This window comes from Clupea harengus, chromosome 15, assembly GCF_900700415.2.
Source record: "Clupea harengus chromosome 15, Ch_v2.0.2, whole genome shotgun sequence".
NCBI classification, from domain to species: domain Eukaryota; kingdom Metazoa; phylum Chordata; class Actinopteri; order Clupeiformes; family Clupeidae; genus Clupea; species Clupea harengus.
The window spans coordinates 8,981,259-8,998,540 of NC_045166.1; the positions used below are offsets into that span (position 1 = coordinate 8,981,259).

The window sequence follows — 17,282 nt, forward strand, 5'->3', positions numbered from 1 at the left end:
AATTGGCATATGAAATTAGAACGTATGGTTGGCAAAGCATATCAAATGTGCTTCATGATTTTTATTTGTCAAATAACCAAACATTTATATTCAGAGAGAGAGAGAAAGAGAGAAGGGGAGAGTAGGTATTTAAATAGAAATCAATGGAAATCTGTGCAACATTGGATGAATGTATGCCACTTGAACCTGTAACTGTCTGAAAGGCAAATTACGAAGAAGATGAAACTACGATAAAATTATTCATGAGTGAATTTCCCTCATTTCTCCAGTTGACGCCTCACCCTCTAAATACATTTTAAAGATAAGATCTTAATCTTCTCACAGCTGGTTTGTCATATAGGCCTCCAACAACAACACAAAAGAGTGCAGAGCAGTGGTTGGAATTTCACTCACGTCTTTTTAACATTCAAGTTGAGTCCGCCACCTACTGGATGTTTTGGGGAACAGCTGATCAGAGCAGCGTAGGTGACATCTCACAGAGGGACGTTAACTTGGAGCGCGTCTGAGAGGTTTAATTATCCTCAGCTCTCGTCCTGCTTGATTTATCAGCTGCGTTTGATACAGTCAACCACCGCATCCTTCTGTCCATACTGTCAAGTATGGGCATTTCTGGCAAGGCGCACTCCTGGTTTGAATCGTACCTCACTGGGCGCTCGTTCAAGGTGTCATGGCAAGGTCAGCTGTCTGTACCTCACCACCTTACCACAGGGGTGCCCCAAGGCTCGGTGATGGGACCACTTCTCTTTGCCATTTACACCACTTCGCTGGGCCCTATCATCCGCTCGCATGGTTTTTCCTATCATTGCTATGCCGATGATACTCAACTGTTTCTGTCTTTCCCTCCTGAGGACACCACTGTCTCGGCGCAGATCTCGGACTGTCTTGCTGATATATCCACATGGATGAAAAACCACCACCTTCAGCTGAACCTGGCCAAAACGGAACTGATGGTCTTTCCAGCCAAACAGGCCATCCACCACAACATCAGCATCAATATTGACTCCTTGTCTCTTGTTCCATCCAAAACAGCAAGAAACCTCGGGGTCATTATTGATGACCAACTGACTTTCACGGACCACATTGCCTCTGTCTCTAGGTCCTGCCGCTTTGCGCTATTCAACATCCGCAAAATCAGGCCGTACCTAACCCAGTATGCCACCCAGCTGCTGGTGCAAACCTTGGTGAATTCCCGCCTTGATTACTGCAACGCCCTCCTAACGGGCCTGCCGGCTTGCGTGGTGAAACCACTACAAATGATCCAGAATGCGGCGGCGCGTCTGGTGTACAACCAACCGAAGAGGGCACACGTCACCCCGCTTCTTATTGACCTCCACTGGCTGCCTGTAGCTGCTCGCATTAAGTTCAAGTCACTTATGCTTGCCTACAGAGTGCTTGATGGTTCTGCTCCCACCTACCTAAATGCTCTTGTAAGGGCAAATGTTACACCCAGGATGCTGCGCTCTTCTAGTGAGTGTCGTTTGGCACTGCCGTCTGTGCAAGTACGGCAGTCCAGACTATTCTCATTTGTAGTTCCACATTGGTGGAATGAACTACCCAGCACTACCAGAGCAGGGGCGTCCCTCTCTACCTTTAAGAAGCTTTTGAAGACCCAACTCTTCAGAGAGCACTTCCCGTCCTAACTGGCACTTCGACTAGTGCGTAACTTGCAATTACAGCAGTTACATTTCTGCACTTCTTTCTTTCTTTTTTATTTAATTTTGTTATATTTCTTATGTAAAGTAGTATTTATTTATTGTTACACCAGGTTCTATTGCTCTTAGCTTGAATATTCTCTCCCTTGTACGTCGCTTTGGACAAAAGCGTCTGCTAAATGACTAAATGTTAGGGATGCACGATACCACTTTTTTACAAACCGATACGAGTACGAGTATTTTTATTTGTGTACTTGCCGATACCGAGTACCGATACTTCTTAGATTTGGTCTCCATGAAAGTGCAATTAATTTGGAGGCAGATTTTATTTTATCCTCTGCAGATTATGTCAATCCTATAGTACAAAATTAACAGAAGGCTATCCCAAGCCAAAAATAAACAGAGCTTTCTGGTTTTAACACACAAACAGCCTTCAAACAGACAATATCATCACATTAGACAAAATGCAAATATAACCAGATAAAGGCAATTCAATTTGCTGCATAGTTAACAACACAGTCTGCTTAACAAAAAGTGAACAGAACTATTACTGGATTAGCACAAGAGCACATTTCAGTTACAAAAGGTTCAGAAGAATCTCCTGCTCAAGTACACAAACAATCACTTAACCTATGTGGCACAGACAGTCTTTCTCTCTACCTCTCTCTCTCTCTGTGTGTGCGTGCGCGTTTTTTTCTTTTGCAAGACGTCAGTTAAGATTGGTTGCTTCGGTCTTGCACCACTAGCATCAGTGAACTCTGTGTACTTAGCACTATGGTACGTCTTCAGATGTTTAATCAAATTGCTTGTGTTAAACAGAGTACTTTCCTTTCCGCCCCTCGACACCGTAGCAGTGCAGATCTTACACTGTGCCTTACTCCTGTCGTCGTCATTTATCTTAAAATGAGCCCAAATCGCCGTTAAGGCAGCACAACGGAATTGCTAATCACTAACGAGATGCTAGCAGCTAAATTTAGCGAAACCTGTATACTGAAATACTTTGACACTATGACAAACTTTCCTAACACAGTCAAACATCAAGCAAATGCAACACAAGACGGCAAATAAGCTACTTACTAGTCTGGCAGAGAATGGTAGGACAGGTAGGACAATAAATCACATTTTGTGTCAACATAGCCCGGCCAGTTTGATGCAGTGAAATACTGATGAGTGGTATCGGTGCTTGGTATCGGCAATTCAACAACGAGTACGAGTATTTTAACGAAGTATCGGCACCGATACTGGTATCGGTATCGGTGCATCCCTACTAAATGTAAATGTAAATGTATATAGCATTTTATGGTATTTTAAAGGAGGTTGCGGTTCAAATGGAGGAGAATCAATTCTCAATTAAGCACTGGCTCAACTTTAGGAACTGCAGAAATACAAAAGCCTCAGGACATCGACAGCAGAAGATCAATTAAATGAGGAGATGTAAGATTATTCATTCTGGACTGAGGGTAATGATGTGTTTTTGGATCAATTGTAAATACGGAAGACGAGAGACATTCAAGAAGGTCTTTCTAATGGTCTTCTCGGGCAGCGACCCTGACACTGATGTATTAATCACAGTTCACCAATTGCCCACAAGATGGTGAGATTGCCATGCAGAAATCTCTGTGCAGTTTTTTGTAGACTGTAGGTCCATTCTGTCCCCCGACTTTATAGTTTAAATCAATTAAATTCAGACATGGAGTTGACCGAAAATATGCTTGTACTAAAAGTATTTCATAAGTAACAGCATGTACTAACGAAACAAAGTCAACACTGAACTGTCTTCAAGTGTCTTCAAGTGGGTTGTCATGGATTTTTACAATAGTTAGACAGAGATGCTGATCATCAGACATGTGGATGTAGTTGTACCATATCTTAACAGGAGGGGACTTAATCCCAAGATTGAACACATGGCCCTCAGATACATTCTCTGAGAAGTGATTATACAAACAGTTGGCAGAGTTCACAGATTGATATTAGTAAAAAGTAATTCAGTGCAAAAAAGTATTTAACAATGGAATTTTCAGAGGATTGACTGAAATGTATAAGTGACTCCTTTATTGCAAAGTATTAAGTATGTATAAAAAGGACATCTTCTTAAACTTTTTTTTGCTTTGTCACTGCCAGTTGGAAATGTGGATTACTTTAGCTGTTACAACCAATCATGCCCAGCAGATGGCGGTATCTGTGCTTTGCTCTGCTCAAGGCAAATATGTTCAAACTTCAGTTTGCCTCCCTGGAACAGATCTGGCTCAGACCTGCTGAGTCTACCACAGACCAGGACAGGAGTCAACCCAGATGGCTTTGCAATGTCACATTAATGATAGGAACAAACTAACTTTACTTGTCCGCCACGTTTTACCAACAGGGTATGCAAAGTACTTTCCAGAAACCACAAAGTACGACCTCACAGTGTAGTGGTGGAAAAGGTCTTGTATATAAAATATGACGTGGTAATTAAAGGAAGAAGAAAGAAATCAAATCGGTTAACAACAGGAAAGGAAAGGAAATATGATAATGATATAAATGAATATTTACACTGAGAACACTGAGTCTGACTCTGGCCATAACCTCCTCCGCTGTCTCCAAGAATTACGCCATCTCTGTACAGAATAGACGAAACCATCAAGGAGAAATCCTTGAAGCTCATTCTGTGTGTCTCATTTCTATAAGAGCCATTTTGGTTAATGAAGTGAATTAGGATCAAAAGGTAAAGTGGATTAAAGGCAAATACATTCAGACACAGCAGCACTCAAGATAACATCCGGCAAGGTATGATCTTCGAGAGCCTTTGTCCATCCTGCGGTGTTGCCAGTTCAATCACTGGACGAGCAATGACAAGCATTTAGTTAAATTGCTAATGAAAGACATTTCGCTTTGACAAGATTAGGAATTTAAGTCCATGATAAAAGAGGTCATAGGTAGTGTGAAAAGGAATGGCGCTTGCTCTTATGATTCGGAATGAATTTGAAGCATTAGCACAAAGTCTCGAGGCTTTATTTTATCCATGAATTCAGTCTAGAGTATTAACTATTATCACTGTAATATGTAATCACAATGACATAGCTGGGATCGCGGAATTAGATCATGCATCAATTTGTGTCACACTTCTCATCTGTTGGAACTCAGCTTGTGAATGGATCTGTTTATTAAATAGATTCATCATCCTTTTCTCCGTTTCCACTGCTCTGGTTCTTCACTTGAGGATGAAACCGCACACTCACCTGCTCTTTGGGTGCATACGTGAGGTCTGTGAGTATATGATTACATACATGTACATGTGTTTAACTCTCTCTCTCTGTTAATGTACTTCCATCTCTGTTAGAAGTGTGTGTGTGTGTGTGTTTGTTTGTGTGTGTGTGTGTGTGTGTGTTTTCCCACTCTGCTCCTGTAGCCACAGGCAAGCATCAACACATGCAAACATCCTTGAATCTCTAACCCTGAGCCCCCAGCTGAGACACCACTATGAAGAGGCTCACAACAGTACAGCTCATAATCACTCCACTTTTCATCACACCCAGGATGATGGGGTGTGAGTGAAGTGAATGTGTGTGAAATGTCATTGGTGATATGCTTTCTCATCATCAGCCTTTGACAAGGAACAATGTTGGGTCTGATAAATGAATCTACTAATAAGCTCTGCAGAGAAAATGCCAATGAGTAGGTTATGTCAGCCAGCAGGAGGGGCCATTGTCATTGAAGCAAATCAATAAAAGGATTTCATATACTTCTTTTTTCAGCACCTGTGCTCCCTGGGATTTTAACCTATGACCTTGGTTTCAGCATTCCTGCTCTGCTGGTTGATCTGCAGGAAGAACTCAGCTCCAGAGATGCTGCAAGGTCAGTGAAAGGTCTATTGCTCATATTCAGACCATCTCTGCTTTTTCCCGTCATTTCTTCTCTTTCTCAGGAGGAAGTGGAGTGGAATTTCTTTGTAACAGTTGAGTAGAATACTAATCTATAATCAGTCTGCCAAAACCAATCTATAATCAGTCTGCAATCAGTGATTTGACTAAGCTGAGGTGACAGACCAAGGTAGGAGGTTGGTCAAAAAGTAGAAATGATTGTGTTTCTAGGTCTATTTTAAACAGAAAATCTGTATGTTTCCATGATATGGGGCGCCAAGTGTAACAGACCGTATCTCTTTCCTGCACAGAAAACAAAAACGGATGATTCATGTCATGCACTAAATTGACAGTTGCGCTTTTCATTCTGTGGACAAAAGGCTGAATGCACTTCTCTCTTTGTGAAAAAAAATGAACAGATTTTTATAGATAAAAGTGCTCTCCTCAATATTTTGTGGACACAGTACTAACATGTTTTAGTTTTTTTGTGGACAAAAGGCATTATGGTGTTACATGTTTTCATAATATATTAATGCCTATCATAGCACAGAATGTGCTCTGTATATGTAGGCCCCATGTGTATGTATGTATGTATGTATGTTTGTCTGTATGTATGTGTGTATGTATGTGTGTATGTATGTATGTATGTATGTATGTATGTATGTATGTATGTATGTATGTATGTATGTTTGTCTGTATGTGTGTGTGTGTGTGTGTGTGTGTGTGTGTGTGTGTGTGTGTGTGTGTGTGTGTGTGTGTGTGTATGTATGTATATGTCACAGATCGTAACTAGCTCAGTATGTGTCCATATGTCCACATGGACCTGAATGCAGGTAAAAGCTCCTTCATGCGTGTCGTGGGAAGTTAAATGAAAAATGGATGTTCTACGAAAATGCCCAGTTGAAACTGACAAGAATAAACACGGTGCCCTAACAGGACACGTGATATTGTGGGAGCCACACAAGGCCCTGTTGAAATGAGGAGAGGCAGTTTAAATGAGCCATCTTGCCATCAGCACACCTGGAGGTCATCATGCCTCCATCTGCACTTAGTCTAAACAGTCCCCAACACTTTCAAGCCAGTCATATCTAATATTCTCCATTCTTATCTAATATTCCCTCTTTAAATATGTCTATTCATCTCCACTGTCTTTCCATGTCTTGGAGAGTGCTGTTGAAGACTTAAAGCAATATCTATCAGAACTGTGTCCTTCTGTGGTCCTTTCTTTAGTGAGACTTTAGCCTGGAGACATCTAGATAGACAATTATGATTAAGAGTTCCATCTCTCTCTCTCTCTCTCTCTGTAGAGCATGGACCACCAGAATGCCACAGGTTTATAGATCACTAACACGCTCCAAGAGCATTGTTGCCATAGCAGCCATGAGATCATGGTGTATGAGAGAGAAATATGCTATCATACACATGAATGCATAAAAATGATCCACCAATGGTCACGTGAGGAGGACGCACAGTGTCCTAGCACTTCATTACCCACGTTGCCAAGGAACACCACCTTGAAGAGAAACCTGAGGATAAAGCAGAGTGAGGACAGTGCTGTGGATGGACCTTTGGTGGGAAACTGATTGTCATGGTCTTCATGGCCATTTTATATATTTATATCACAATATTTCGATGTGACAACTCAATGAGAGTTTTTGTTACCGCACTTTAAGCACGTTATTACGTCCATAAAAACATGACCCCCTGTGAGTGTTTTTTATGCTTCAGTTCTATTTTTTAACTCATAAGTGAGACGTAATACAAATACACACACACCATCAAAATGTCAGTGTCATGTCTTGCCAAGGGACAACGGATGAAAACTAGCTAACCTAGCTAATTCCGGTGCATTTACATTTTTATGGAAATGTTTATCAATGTACACTGTCCCTTTTTAAATAAACGCATAAATAAATCCCTCACACGCACCAACCACTGCCTGCACAAGAGAGGTTATTGGTAGTGGTGTCACTCGGCTCGGGGCATTTGTGTGTGTTCAGTCAATAAACCTGCGACAGCTGGGGCAATAAGGGTAGGAGAGGATAATGTGTCAGTGGTGAAATCCTATAGATTGTACCATTTTCTCAGAACTATTTGACCAGAGGCAGTAATGAAGGAACACTGTACTAGACGAAGCAGTGGATACTGAAATTTAAACCCTGATATCTCTGATTCAATATATGTATAGGACGTATAGGAACGTATTTATACTGTACATGTTGGTATACGTGTATGCGTGTATCTGTATACACAGCTGTCCCAAAGACTACTCATGACTTGGTATTCTCATCTCATCTGTACGTGAAGAACAGCTTGATTAGCTGGGATTAGCAGAGTCCATTGATTTTTCCCTCATTTCAAGTGCTTCTTAGATTGCTTTGGTTTGAGTATGGCATCTGTTGTGTTGTTATGCTTTTTGTGTGTGTGTGTGTGTGTGTGTGTGTGTGTGTGTGTGTGTGTGTGCGTGTGTGAAAGACACTGAAAGACACAATGGTGGATGAGAAAATAAAAAATGGCCCACTGGCCCTCACAGTGTCAGGGTGAGTGAACTGGATTGATTGGATATGTCTCACCTGCACACATCAACCTGTCATTCAATCATCATTCTCTCTCTCTCTCTCTCTCTCTTTCTCTCTCTCCTTAAACCCCCCCCCGCCCCCCCATCCCCCATCCCCCGTCCCCCGTCCCCCTGCTCTCTTCTCTCCTTCTCTCTCTCCCTCTGAACTGCTCCTCTGAAGAGACCGACCATCATCCTCAGTAATTGCCTTCCAAGGACACTGTGTCTCTCTACTCTCCTCTTCCCCAAGCTGTACTTGTTGAGGCCTCTCCTTGGTGACACACTCAAAAGGATTCCCTAATAGAGAAAAAAATAGCAGTAGGATGTTTTTTAACCCCAAAACAGAATGATAATATGTTGTTATGCATACAAGGAAGGCTGCATAAAAAAACTCAACCCCTACCACCTTGCCCATTATTATGATTATAGAACTTATAGAATCTTAATTATAGAATCTATAAAATAGATTATACCGTGGCACTGATACATCTAAGTCAGTATTTCAGTTAGGCACACAAAACATAAGCATATTGTGCTTTGAACATTAAGTCCGTTTAAATCCTGCTCATACACTCTGTTTTACCTGAATTTCTTTTTCTTTCCCCACTGAGTTTGTGTGTATCCCATCTAGATTCAGCACTAGTGAGGGGTCATCTCTGACACCTGTGACCCCAAAATGTTGTCTCACTTGAATGAAGTCATATGATGTCTGCAGGCTAATTTGGCCATACAGTCTTTCTGTCATTGACTCTCTCAGCTACACTAAATATAATTCAATTCAATTCAAATCAAAAGCAGCATATGTGCCAAACGGAGAGACCAAAAATAATTACACGGACAATCGTCAACTACTGTCTCACCAATGGTTGTATCTACATGGCCTTAAAATGTCTGGCTCTGGTTTACATGTACAGGGGTAGCTTTTAAACACTGACAATCAGCATTGCATGACCAATGAATAAACTAATACAGATTATTTTTTTCCTGAATAAAATGAACAAGTGGCATAATTGGCTCTCAACTGCAATCACTGCTAATGCAGACCCTTGGCCATAATAACTGCATTAACTGCTTGTTGAACTGTTAAAGTGAATAAGCTAAATACACAGAAATGAGGAAATAAGTGGCTGGGTATTGTAATTGCACTTTTAATTACTTCATACCTGGATGAGTAGATGGGTTGGGTTGCAATTAAGAGAAATATTGTGAAGTGTTGCTACCAATATAGACAGAAAAAAACATTTTCAGTCCTGTTTGAAATGGAAGAAAGACACAATCATTAAAATCCTAGTTCCATGTCTGGACAAAACATACCTGGTACATTAAGATGTTATCAGGAGAATCCACCTACATGAAAGGCTGTTTATTTAAGACTTGGGTTTGTTTTCTTATGGCATTGATCTGTATTTGAGAGATCAACTGTGATTTTTGTGTTCTTAACACATGCACAAGTCCTGAATTCATCCCCTTCATTTGGCAGTCAGAAGGTGATATCCGTCCAACTCTGTCCATGTTTTGGTAACTGAATACAGCACATGGCACACTACTGGTAAAAAGGGCAAACTTGGTGAGGGTGGTGGCTTGGACGCAGTGGCGGTGCCAGAATGTTTTTTCTGCAGGTGCTATGGGGGAGCTCGGCATTTTAGCGAGGGTGCTATGAAATGAGGGGGATAGCCTGTGTCACATGGTTCTCTACTACTACAACGACTCCCCACCATATCGTCTATCATCTGTTTACATGTTTGCTCTCTGAAGCGTTATTGGGGTCCATGAAAAGCGCTAAACAAACCGATTTTATTATTATTATCATTATCTAGGCTACTTCCGACGGATGCCCACATCCGCGACGGTCACTGACAAAAGGCATACAGCATGTTATAGAGTCCGCAATCCCAAATACTTAACTTACTTTAAAACACTTGTGGTAGTGAGGGTTAAAGTTGGGCGCCAGGTGACCACTACCATGTCAGACAGAGTGAAATTAATCTTAGGCTAAAGAGTGATTTTTTAAAGCGGCTCCAAAAAAAATCAAAAAAAGAGGAAAAAGGCAAAAAGTTCAAATCTTCGGCAAAAAAGGGCATCTTCGCTGCTAATCAACAGAAACGAGTCTTTAGCGACACAGGGCAATCAAAATATGCAACAAATCAGACAGCTTTCATTAATGTTACACAGCTAACTATACCTTAGTTGCATTGTACTACAACCACGCAAACTGTTCCAACCAGCTTTTACAAAAACTCCTTTGTTGGACTCCAAACATGCAAGGTGGATATTTTGGTCTTCTCATTTACATTTAGTCATTTAGCAGACGCTTTTTATCCAAAGCGACTTACATATGTGCGACTTACAATGTATACACATTTTTACACTGATGGCACACTGCTCATCAGGAGCAATTAGCAGGGATCAGTGTCTTGCTCAAGGACGCAACCTTTTGATTACTAAACGACTTCTTTACCTCCTGTACCACTGTTCTCGGACCATCCTGAGAGTTCATTCTAATGTAACTGATGCTTCTAGCACCATGGTTAGCACCCTCAGTAGTGGTGGAGGGTTGACCTCCTTGACCACAACGTTCCTCTCCTTAAGAATCCACACCAGATACCCCTGGCATTTCTTCTTCTTCTAATAGTCACTCTTGTTTCTTAATCGTTCTTCCAAACGTGGACATTTAGGTAGCAAAAACCTGTGATTATGGCTTTTTGTGTGTGTGTGTGTGTGTGTGTGTGTGTGTGTGTGTGTGTGTGTGTGTGTGTGTGTGTGTATGTGTGTGTGTCTGTCTGTGTCTGTGTGTGTGTGTGTGTGTGTGTGTGTGTGTGTGTGGTCCATTAAACCACCATTACACAATGACAATAAGATGAATACTGTAATCAGTTAACTTTTTCTTGTGAGAGACTACCTTTTGCTAGTATTAATTCCCCATGGTCTCAATCTAATCTATTTTTACTGCTTATTACCATGGCTACCAAGTTACCTTTCTGTGTGCAGCATGCTCAAATAATTACCTGGAATGCTTTTTCATTGATTGACACCAGCTTCTACTTTGTGTGATGCCAGATCTTTGGTCCTTTTGACATTAGAGAGGATATTACTTTCTGTGTGGACCATGATGTCTCAATTCAAAGTCAACAAGGTGGTGAGTTGTGGTTGAGAATTTGTGACGGAGTTTAATAGCAGCCAATTTCAAATGGCTCATGTTGGCACAAAAAAAACATTGATTGCTGGCAACTGTGCTGGCAACAGTACTGAGAGATGACAGAGAAAAAAACTCATCAGAATGACAACAGGCCAAGACTAAAAGAAAAGCCATTGTCATATAAAGTAAATACAGTAGTTATTGATCAATGTGAGCCGTAGAGATGGGCCTGAATCATTTTAATTGGGAAATATTCATTTCAGTCTTTACAAGGACAACAGATGCCAAATATTCAGCTCTGATTGATGACAGTTATTTTAGTCAAATGGCTTGCCTGAACAGGAAAATATGTGGTGCCATTTTTACTAAATTAAATAAAATTTTAGACCCACTAGTTAATTAACTGATAGGCATTTAGATGTTTTGTTAGGTTTAGAGTTATGTTTAATAGTGGATAACCTATGCATGTATGGAGATATTATATGATATTACAACTATCTCTAAGTTCTGTACGTCTCATTAATATTCCAGCTAAACAGACATTCAAGCTATCAATAGCGCCTTTTCAATGTCTCATACATAATTCAATTTCTGCTTCGGTACCGGTGGTGACATTTGCCAAAAGTTTTGTCTAGTGTCTCAGTGCAAACTCAGAAATCCTCTAACCAAATCCAAAAGGTCAAGCCTCATTGATCACCACGGCTGACGATGTCTGCTCCCTCTCCCAAGGCGCAAATCGCTAAGTGTTGCTAAATGTTGGAATCATGCTTAGCATTCCTGTTGCTAAGGTCATAGTAGTCATACCATTCTGTAGCATGGGCCAGTCTTCAATATGTTCAATATGCACTGTCACGGTCACGTTCCTCACACATATTGCCATCAGCTAAAAGAAGGAGAGGATACTCCAAAAGCAGGAAGTTATGGTACATCACATATGCTACCAATTTAACTGTTAACCCATTACGACTGATTGGTTGATTCAAAAAATAAGGATGCATATCCACAGGCAAAAAAAATGGAGAACAGAGTTGGTTAACAGAGAATATCCTGTGAAAGTGAATGCAAAAAGAAGAAAAAGAATGACAAGAAGAAGAAGAATAGGGAGAGAAAGAAGAAGACCATGATGTTGAACACATATATGTGTAGGTCTCATAGATCCTAAGTCCTAAACATCAGTGAGCTAATTACTCAATTATGCATTTAATTCATCCTACCATGTTTCATCTTGACACAGGAAAGAACAACCAACACCAACAGCAACTAGAAGGCTGATCACTGAACTTTCATGTGCCATATCATCTACCATTGCATTGCGCTCTGTGAGCTCCACTTGGGTAGCACTATTTGCAAGTACCCCTTCTACAATGCATTATTCCATTCCTGACCCTATAACCTTATAACAAGAATTATGTCAATAAGGCATCTTCTTTAGCTAAAAATGTTCTCATTGTTAAAAACACTGGCATAGAAAATCAGCCAGTCAGTCTTTGTGCCTTGCATTTTCATGAACAAAAATAGCATTATCTTATTGATTAGTGATAACATTTCCAAAATTTCCAATTTGGGTTGTGGACTGAGGAGGACCAGTCATTATTGACACAGTCATTTGGTCATGACCAACTATAAAGGTACAATTTGAAAAATATTTAACACTTTAAATTGGCGGACTGACAACTAACAGTTGATAATGTTGCGTAATGTGATTTGTTCCACCTGCTTCAACACTACTGTCCAATCTTGCCATGGACTAATTATTTAAATTCATAGTTTAAATATTTTCTTTATATAGCCTCTATATCATCCGCTTACTGTTCCAATGAAATCTTAACGGTTATAGACTGGTAATGTTTTTTTAATTTTTTTATGTGACAGGTTCTTTGAAATAGTAGCGTACCTCTTGTCTCTTTTATGGTGTGTCATAAAAGGGTGTATCTCAAGTCTCTAACCTAGTCTTCATGGCCTGTCCACCTGCACCCTCATACGGGGGGGGGTTAGGTCATGTGTGTTTCTCTGGGGCTTCGAGGCTCGATGGAATATTGATGAGGAATGTGACGCGGGAGGTCGAACACAAAGTAGCCTACAAAACCCCCGAACAGATTTCACGATTTCCAGTACAAAGTGGGTTGCGCATTCAGATGTTTTATACGACTTTTGGTTAATTCTGACATATGTCAGCAGTTTGGAAGTAAGCGTTGAACGCTGGCAGGGAAGAATGTGAAGCGATCGAATTTTTGGTCAACATCTCTCAACTCGCCTGCATTGAACCAGAGAGGATGCGGCGGCGCTTCAGACACACCTGTTCGACAGTCACCACATAATGGCTTGTCGGAGTGGCTGCTGCAGCAGCTTTGGTCCACTGAATGAAGACAATGCAAGGTTTCTTCTGTTGGCACTGTTAATAGTTCTTTATCTTTTGTGTGGCGCCGCTGTCTTTTCAGCGCTGGAGCATCCGAAAGAGAAACTGGCAAAGGAGCGATGGGCGCAACGGTTTGAGCACTTCAGCCAAAAGTACAATCTAAGTAAGAGGGACCTGGACAACTTCCTAAGGAACTATGAGGAGGCAAATATTGCAGGTATCCGGGTGGACCTCACTCGACCACGGTGGGATTTCACCGGTGCATTCTACTTCGTCTGTACAGTGGTGTCAACGATAGGTAGGAATAGGCGTTTTTTCTTCTTTTTGCCATTATACTGTATATGCCAGCCATTATACATGTACTTGGCAATATATTTTTTAACCTTTCCAAATAATTTTATATTTTATACAATATTTCTGAAACGACATGTACTGTTTAACTACTGTGCAATCAGTGTGTTGTGATAATCGTTTGTTGTAATTAGTTTTATTCCCAAGACGTCGTATTTGTGAAGGCATACTACGTGTTTATTTTGCAAATTCAGGGAAAGACATCAAGCCAAATCATTACCTTTACACAGATTTTGAATTAGTGAGTGGAAAATAAGTCTTTAATAAGCTTCTGGCAAATTGTTTTCACACAAGGAGAAAACCAAAGGCTATAACACGACTAGATAACCTGCAGCAAGGCTGATGTAAGATATTTTTTTTCAGTTGCTCTTCAAATAGATCTCATTGAAAACATCCACTGCTTTGCAGTGAACATTGGTGATGATTTCCTTTGATTTGCACTTGAAAAGGGTACTGCACATTGAAATGTGTTATTGAGCTGTTAACTAAATGATATGACTGTACAGCAATGAAACACATCAATGCTGGTGTTGATATTGACAAAATGACAATTTAATACAAATTCTGCATTTTACGGGTTGAAAATGATCCAACACATTATCTACTGTTTAAAATCATCCTGAATCTTGCCAGGCTGATGCTGGCCCAGAGTTGTCTGTTTTGGACTTCTATACGTCAAAGAAAGGGTCGTTCCACTTCCCCCCCTCTCCTGTGAGTGTGAGCCTCATTTTCATTTGCTGATCGAGAGACTCATCGTTCACAGGAGTTTATGCCCCCCTCCTCAGCCCCCTGCCCATTTTTTAAACCATTTTTCCAAATGATGCAGTGGATCTCAAATGATACAGTCATCTCATTCATCTCCACTCCAGCGCTCAGCACACCATTCATATGTATAGTGTGTAAGGTGTGTGGTCAAGAATCCCCTCCTCCCATAGGCTGGTCATATGTGTTCCTTCCCCCTCTTATGTAAAACATGCTTTGAATTGATTACAACATGGGTAACAAACTGGCTGAAATAATTGGAGAATTTCAAACAAGTATCCTGTGTGCCAACAAGTCCGTCTGCTGTTCTGATAAATGTTTATGGTAGTGTGACGCAGGCACCAACAACAGTGATCCTGTATATGCAGACAGATATCAGAACACTGGCCATGCATCAGCAGCACTTAGCATCCATTAGCCCAAATCCTGTCTGAGGCTCAGGATGTGGTAGCATACCCAGGGCCACCTCTCTGTGAAAACATCACAGACAGTAGACACACACACACACACACACACACACACACACACACACACACACACACACACACACACACACACACACACACACACACACACACACACACACACACACACACACACACACCTGTTTAGGTGCTGAGGTGCAGAGCTAAAATAAAATGGCTTGTAATGATGTTTCTACCCAGTAGAGTTGTATTCTGTTTAAATTAAATAATTCGTGACAGAGAGGAGGAACATAATAAGAGGGTATGAAAGAGATAGGGTTTGTGTGTGTGTTGGGGGGGGGAGGGGTTACAGAGCGAGAGAGGTAGAGAGAGAGAGAGAGAGAGAAAGAGAGAAAGAGAGAGAGAAAGTCAAAGATCTGGGTGTCGTCACCAATGGCAACCTGGCTCCCGCGGTGTGTTTGAAGCACGGGAGCTGTCTGAATCAAGAGGGGTGTTTACATGGGGGGGAGTGGTTCACATGTGGCTCATTATAGAGCAATTAAGAATTGGACTCTAATGAGCCCCAGAGCCTTTTTTCCTAGAGTGAAGCACCAAGCCAGAGCAGCTGGAAGGTCTTGCCCAATAAGTTCTGTTGACAGCACAAGGCAGGGTGGTGCGTGGGTGGAAGAGTTCTTAGGGGACCGTGTGTGCTCCTCTGCATGAATCAGTGAGTGGATATCGCTCTTTTGAGGTTTCATGATCTGGCTCATGACATGAATTACAAAGGCATTTTTATACCGTTGCATGCTAATTGAATTTTACACTGTTAATGTTACACTGAATGTAGTCCACTGATGTGATAGAACCATGTTAAGAGTAAAGATAGTCGACTGAAAACGGCACATTTCTGGCCATGAAAGATACATGACATGAAAACATTATAGACTTTTTAACAGACTTTTAAGTTTTAAAAGGCTTTAAAGTTTTTAGAGGTTTAATCTTCCTTTTATCAATAATGCATGGTATCTGCAACAAGTAGCTGACTTTTTAGAATATTTTGAAGGTGTGAATTGCTTTTACAATCATTCTTGCTTTCACTGTCACAGGGTTTGGAATGACAACACCTGCCACCATTGGAGGAAAGGTATTCCTCATCTTTTACGGACTCATAGGTTGTGCAGCCTCCATTTTGTTCTTCAACCTTTTCCTGGAGCGTGTCATCACTGTGATTGCCTTCGTCCTGAAGTTCTGCCACGAGTGCCGCCACCGCCGCAAAGCTGTGCTCCCCCAGAACGAGCGCCCGCCCGATGCCTTCAGCCGCCGTGGCCGCAACCTGGACAGCATGGCTGGATGGAAGCCCTCGGTGTACTGCGTCATGCTCATCCTGGGTGCAGCGGCCATTTTGGTGTCCTGCTGTGCCTCCGCCATGTACTCATCCGTAGAGGGCTGGGGCTACCTGGACGCTGTGTACTTCTGCTTCGTGGCGTTCAGCACCATCGGTTTCGGGGACATGGTGAGCGGCCAGCGGGAGGCCTACGAGGCGCAGGGCGCCTACCGGCTAGGCAACTTCCTCTGCATCCTCACGGGCGTGTGCTGCATCTACTCGCTCTTCAACGTCATCTCCATTGTCATCAAGCAGGTGCTCAACTGGCTAATGCAGAGGCTGGAACTGCTGTGCAGATGCTGCCCGACTGCCAGGGGTGCCCAGAACCCGCGGCGGAATGCAGTGGCACCGGGACGTGGCCCCCACCACGGCCGCCGCAACCCCTCCATCGAGACGGACGCCGTGAACGAGAGCGAGGCAGATGGCCGGCGTATGTCTGGGGAGATGATCTCCATGAGGGACTTCCTGGCCGCCAACAAGGTCAACCTGGCCATCATGCAGAAGCAGCTGTCTGAGATGGCCAACGGGCATCCTAGACAGTCGGGGTCAGGCTCGCGGCACAATGGCTTCTCTGGAGGGGTCGGTGCACTTGGGATCATGAACAACCGCCTTGCAGAAACAAGTGCGGACAGGTAAACAGGAATATATGTGAAAGACAGAATGAGAACAACATGACCTATTTGGGTTGATGCATCGACCCACGAGATAACAAATTCTAACTCTTTCTAAAGATCTTTTTTCACCCACCCCTCACACTGCAGAATGGGAAACTATGCTGTAAAAATCTGTGAATCCCAAAACATTTCCTGCTGCCTCCCTGTGGCTTGCACACAAAGCAGAT

At 42.0% G+C, this 17,282-nt stretch overlaps 1 protein-coding gene across 1 annotated transcript; it reads left to right on the forward strand.

Moving 5' to 3' along the window:
• The first annotated feature begins 12,893 nt into the window (after positions 1–12,893).
• LOC105889657 (potassium channel subfamily K member 13-like) lies at positions 12,894–17,145 on the forward strand. The gene is made up of 2 exons (XM_012815557.3): positions 12,894–13,838; positions 16,164–17,145. Exons 1-2 carry the CDS (start codon positions 13,502–13,504, stop codon positions 17,075–17,077), a joined length of 1,251 nt encoding a protein of 416 aa, XP_012671011.2. The 5' UTR covers positions 12,894–13,501; the 3' UTR covers positions 17,078–17,145.
• Positions 17,146–17,282: the final 137 nt, after the last annotated feature.

What these genes read in the sequence shown, in the direction of transcription:
- LOC105889657 (XM_012815557.3), top strand. Translation starts at nt 13,502, where the DNA reads ATGGCTTGTCGGAGTGGCTGCTGCAGCAGCTTTGGTCCACTGAATGAA. An exon ending in TACAGTGGTGTCAACGATAG is followed by an intron (nt 13,839 to 16,163) that starts GTAGGAATAGGC and finishes TCACTGTCACAG; the next exon opens with GGTTTGGAATGACAACACCT.